Source organism: Schistocerca americana, chromosome 4 (assembly GCF_021461395.2).
Source record: "Schistocerca americana isolate TAMUIC-IGC-003095 chromosome 4, iqSchAmer2.1, whole genome shotgun sequence".
Classification (NCBI taxonomy): domain Eukaryota; kingdom Metazoa; phylum Arthropoda; class Insecta; order Orthoptera; family Acrididae; genus Schistocerca; species Schistocerca americana.
Genome location: NC_060122.1, coordinates 501864927 through 501870926, shown reverse-complemented (window position 1 = coordinate 501870926; position 6000 = coordinate 501864927). Strand labels below are relative to the sequence as shown.

General features: G+C 44.6%; 1 protein-coding gene across 1 annotated transcript in view; it reads right to left on the bottom strand.

Annotated features, from left to right (window-relative positions):
- Positions 1 to 219: 219 nt before the first annotated feature.
- LOC124612390 (spondin-2-like) overlaps positions 220 to 6000 on the bottom strand; it is a 624943-nt gene continuing 619162 nt past the window's right edge. The window contains exon 6 of the mRNA XM_047140568.1: positions 220 to 2546. Coding sequence (XP_046996524.1) covers positions 2317 to 2546 — 230 coding nt within the window. The 3' untranslated portion in view covers positions 220 to 2316. The remainder of the gene's footprint in view (positions 2547 to 6000) is intronic.

The following is a 6000-nucleotide window of genomic DNA, read 5'->3' as shown; positions in this document are numbered from 1 at the left end:
AGTAATGTCGTACATCGAAAAATTAAACATGACGTTGTGAATTGATTCCCGTGGTTTTCTTGAGTACTTCTTCACCTGCAATAACAACATAAAAGTGGGTCAGGAACTTATCGAACAGTGATTTTCAGCTGGTAGGGAAACTACTTTCAACAGATAAGTAGTTTACAAACTGTTGTATTATTCGTGGTTATCACATTATTGGAAATCATAATATAGACATGGTTTGTACACAATATTTATTGAAAAATAAGGCAACAATTTCTTACAATGTTACACTGCGAGTTAGTAAAAGAAGTTTTCGAGTTACAATAAAAGTCAGTTTCTTTCATTAAACTGAGACAAGGACGAACATGACGTCTGACAGTTAAAAGGCCACTGTATGAAAGGTGATTATCTTACAATTTTTCTTCCAACTTTTACAATAGTAGCAAGAATATCTGCTTAACAACAGCTACAGTACTGTGTTTCAAACTGTTTACGAACTTACAAATCTAGACAACTGTACAGTTTTCGATACGCATCTGTATCGATGAAATGACTCTTACCTACCAAATATTAAGACGCACTCTTCCTTTACGTTGTGATTGTTGGACACGTGGAGTTCGTGTCGTTTGCAGAGTCCGTCGTGTTAGCGTAGAATCTTACCGAAATATATTAAAAGGATTTATACTTAATCATTAAATCTAAAACCTTTCGCTAATTGAATAACTTACATATCTTCGAGCTACCCGTCAGTTCGTTCGAATCGTGCAATTTCTAGGTAATGAAAAGGAATTTTATTCAAGTGAAAGTCTACTTGAAATTTACGCCCAGAGTGTGACAACTATTTTCCGTATTGGTAATTTAAAAGACGTCGAAATTTTCGCTAATTTCTAACGAATGTGTTAATGAAACTTAAAGAGACTCTTATTATTGTACACGCATCCGCCAGAGCGGAATGCACAAAAGTGACGCACTCGGTGGACCAAAATTTTCGACGGCCCAGCGTCTCAGTAGTGTCTTATAGTATTTTAAACATTTTAGAAATTGTCATGTAATTTGGACACTCAGCGCAAATATTGCGACGTCTGACTGTCTTTAGAGGGCAGAAATTTCAGTTATCGTTGTTCACGTAGCCATTAATCCAGCTATTCAAAATACAGTGACGTTGAAAGACCGCACAAGGTTTCGGTTAAATATGTGAATATCGTTATTTGAACAGAGTTACTACAAACGACTTACCGACATTCGGGATGTTGCGAATCCGAAGTTAAATCGTCCATTCGCTAATGTCATCCGTGATAAGAAGGGAGACGTTCTCAAAGTTCAGTATTCGTGGTTTCAGTTTACCTCAAAGCATAATAGAGGTAGTGGCGTCAGCAGATGGGTGGCTGCTGTCTGGATAACAATTTGTCTTTTAAGACTTACTGGTATAGAAATTTTTGTCCATGTGATGCATATGAGAGATGCAGACGCGGTGGAGGTAGAGAAGTAATCGGAAGAATAGATAAGTAAAGAAGTAGATGGAAAATACTAAGGGAAAGAAAGAACTTATTGGTTGAACACTTGGCTAGCCATTCAGGACTACGTAACTTGTAAAAGTATGCAGCGCTAGAGGCGAAATCCATAGGACTAGAAAAGGTTCGAACATTTAAAAAGGTTATGAAGAACGTTGGAAGTACCGCTTGTTTAGAAATATTAGCGGAGTGTAGGAGGAGATGGAGCAAGAGAAGTATTTAGCTCCGCAACCACGCTGAATCTTGAAGATCGCTGAATGGAACTTACTGAAACCTGCATCCGCCACGTACAAATACTAGAAAGGAATGTGTTCGCTGACGAGATGAGGATGCATACTGCGTTTATATCGCGGTGGGTAAAACTTGTGCAGTATCCAACAGTTGTCAGTAATCTCCGCTTGATTTCTAGTTTATGGAGTATAGCGTTAAATTATGGAGGAGCTTTTGTAGTAACCCTGTGATTTTGGACGTACTTAACAAGAGTTCCTGGAAATTTTCGCTGTGCTGCACTTCACCGACTTGTTGAAAAACTCTGTACACTGTTACAGTTCTCGCAAATGATGCCATTAGAATTGTTCTCGAGCTGGTGCTCTCCAGTAGCTCTGGGAACGATCCCTCCAGCTCGCTGTCTCGGATCGACACCACAAACGAAGTAACACGCTACGCTGTCAACACGTACACAGTGCGCGTGCCCAGTAGCGCGCTGTACGTCTGGTGAAGAATGAGTCGAAGGCAGGGTTCCTCAAATGAAATGGAGTCACAAAGTGTTACAGAAGGTGCGTGGTGGCGGGGAGGTTGTGGAGCAGACGGCGGCCCCCGGCTAGGGCGCGCCGGCGCCCCAGTGGAAGTAGCCGCCGCGCGTCTCGGCGCCGCAGGTGCGCGCGCTGCCGCACCAGCGCGTCTCCACCAGAGGCGGACACGGCCTGCCGCCGCGACGCCCCACCTCGCGCACCACCTTGCGCCGCCGCTGCATCTCGCCGATGCCACACGACTGGCTGCACGGACCCCACGCCGACCAGTCGCCGACTCGGCAGTCGCGGATGCCCGACCCTGCGAACACCAACAACTCCTGTACCAACTTAACTCTAAGCAGTTCCAGAACTGAACATGTCTCTCAGCTTCAATCACGTAGACACCCTTCTCTATAGGGCAGGCTTAAGGCCCAAGCGTCACAAGCAAACATAGCTTGTTTCATCAAGTCTTTTGATACCATTTCATTAAAATGAAACGGCTGAATTCTTAAAACCAAAGAAGAAAATAGGAGATAAAACACTGATTGTGACTGTCAGTTCTATAAATTTACACTACTGGCCATTAAAATTGCTTCACCACGAAGACGATGTGCTACAGACGCGAAATTTAATTTGTTTCAGTTGCAACATATTATGTAATGAAAAAAAGTGAAACCTATTTACGGAACCAACCGGAACATTATGATGGACAATTCGTTTGCTTCTCCTGAAGTAACCAACAAACTCGCTGACAAAAATTTGACAATGGTTAATAGGTTACACAAAACAAAACAGAAGTCCCAGAAACACTGCTGCAAAACAGGAATAGCTCAATTTCTTCGTCCACATTCATTTACAGGAAAGAAAAGACTGTTTTAGCTTCAACGACGCACGGGATGGGTAAGGGAGATGAGATGGTGAAGAAATCGAAAAGTGTACTTTTCTACAATGTAAGAATGGGAGATTCGATGTATTTGATCTTCTGTGCACAATAAGACCACGGCAGGAATACCAGGTGCTGGCCTATGTGGCATATGTATGGGCCGTTTTATGCGTCAGGGGATAAACAACTATGTCTCGTTTATGGTGAATGGCAATACAAACAGCTGAAGCTACTTTCTCAAGTCATTAGCGTTAGGGCTGGCCGAAGGAGCAATGAAAGAAGCAAACATGAAAAAAATTACCTAAAGAGCGTCGCGTAACAATGGAACAGATATTGACAAATTTTGAGAACGATATTCCAGGAGCAGCAACACAAAAAATGGCTCTGAGTACTATGGGACTCAACTGCTGTGGTCATCAGTCCCCTAGAACTTAGAACTACTTAAACCTAACTAACCTAAGGACATCACACACATCCATGCCCGAGGCAGGATTCGAACCTGCGACCGTAGCAGTCGCACGGTTCCGGACTGCGCGCCTAGAACCGCGAGACCACCGCGGCCGGCGGCAGCAACAAACCAGTCGAAAAGAAGCTCGTTTGAAAAGTGTGTCCGTTCGAAACCACAGTGCAAATACAATTGGAAAAAAAATTGTTAACATTGCCATGGCGGTTTGACTTGAAAATGTTTAATATATTCAAAATTTCACCAAAATTCGAAATTATGTTTGCAAGGTCGTCTTGTCATTTTAGTTCTTGTATGTCATCGATGTGCACGTCAGGGAGAGAGAGAGAGAGAGAGGATGTTGTGGTACTGTTAAGAAATGTTTGGTCTCCTAGAATGAAATTTTCACTGGGCAGCGGACTGTGCGCTGTGATATGCAAATGATTAGCTTTTCAAAGCATTCACACAAGGTTGGCGCCGGTGGCGACACCTACAACGTGCTGACACGAGGAACCGATTTCTCATACCGATTTCTCATACACAAACAGCAGTTGACCGGCGTTCCCTGGTGAAACATTGTTGTGACGCTTCGTGTAAGGAGGAGAAATGCGTACCATCACGTTTAAGACTTTGATAAAGGTCGGATTGTAGCCTATCACGACTGCACTATATCGTATAGCGACATTACTGCTCGCGTTGGTCGAGATCCAATGACTGTTAGCGGAATATGGAATCGGTGGGTTCAGGAGGGTAATACGGAACGCCGTGCTGGATCCCAACGGCAACGTATCACTAGCAGTCGAGATAACAGGCATCTTATCCACATGGCTGTAACGGATCTTGCAGCCACGCCTCGATCCCTGAGTCAACAGATGGGGACGTTTGCAAGACAACAACCATCTGCACGAACAGTTCGACGACGTTTGCAGCAGCATGGACTATCAGCTCGGAGACCATGGCTGCGGTTACCCTTGACGCTGCATCACAGACAGGAGTGCCTGCGACGGTTTACTCAACGACGAACCTGGGTGCACGAATGGCAAAACGTCATTTTTTCGGATGAATCTAGGTTCTGTTTACAGCATCATGATGGTCGCATCCGTGTTTGGCGAGATCGCGGTGAACGCACATTGGAAGCGTGTATTCGTCATCGCCATACTGGCGTATCGCCCGGCGTGATGGTATGGGGTGCGATTGGTTACACGTCTCGGTCACCTCCTGTTCGCAATGACGGCACTTTGAACAGTGGACGTTACATTTCAGATGTGTTACGACCCGTGGCTCTACCCTACATTCGATCCCTGCGAAACCACGACCGCATGTTGCAGGTCCTGTGCGGGCCTTTCTGGATACAGAAAATGTTCGACTGCTGCCCTGGCCACCACATTCTCCAGATCTCTCACCAATTGAAAACGTCTGGTCAATGGTATCCGAGAAACTGGCTCGTCACAATACGCCAGTCACTACTCTCGATGAAATGTGGTATCGTGTTGAAGCTGCATCGGAAGCTGTACCTATACACGCAATCCAAGCTCAGTTTGACTCAATGCCCAGGCGTATCAAGGCCGTTATTACGGCCAGAGGTGGTTGTTCTGGGTACTGATTTCTCAGGATCTATGCACCCAAATTGCGTGAACATGTAATCACATGTCAGTTCTAGTATAATATATTTTTCCAATGAATACCCGTTTATTATCCGCATTTCTTCTAGGTGTAGCAATTTTAATGGCCAGTAGTGTAACTCTTAGGAAGTCCTTTGTGAAGGGATTTGCCTGGAGTGCAGCCTTGTACAGGTCGCGGAGGATACAGTACCCGATATGCAGTGACCAGTTTTCGTCCAAGGAACTGGTCGAGCGAGCCTATTACGAGAGAGACTAGAGACACGCCCACAAGCAAAAAGCCGCCAACGCCTTCTCGACAGCATGTGTGTGGGCTGCCGCTGCTAGTTGGAGGGACTTACTGACTCACACTCCCAATTTGGCGTCTGTCATTCATCCGCAGAGTGAGCTGAGTTCGTAACAGGCTACGACAGTGATCAGCGACCAGAGTAGTGACCATAGTGGGACTAGCAGTGAGACTACAGAAATATTGCCGATATTGTCTGCAAAAGGACAACGATTGAAGAGCTCGTACCAAAACACATGGACTCTATTCCAATTAAGTAAAAACATACAGTTCATGTAAATAAAGAACTGTACTAATCCACGTGTGCATCTGTGTTGTAGAAAGAGGATACCGGACACCCATAATATCATCCTCTCCCTTGCTTCCTTCCAGTACGAGATTCTACAATTCATTTGTTCAGAAGGGGAGGCTGAAAAGCATTTCCCACTTTTCGACCGGTCGGAGATGACAGAATCGACGCGCACGCCCTAAGGTCTTTTGGAAACGATTTTACAGAAATTACTAGGTAAAAAAATTAATTTTTAATGTACTTGTAGCCTCAAG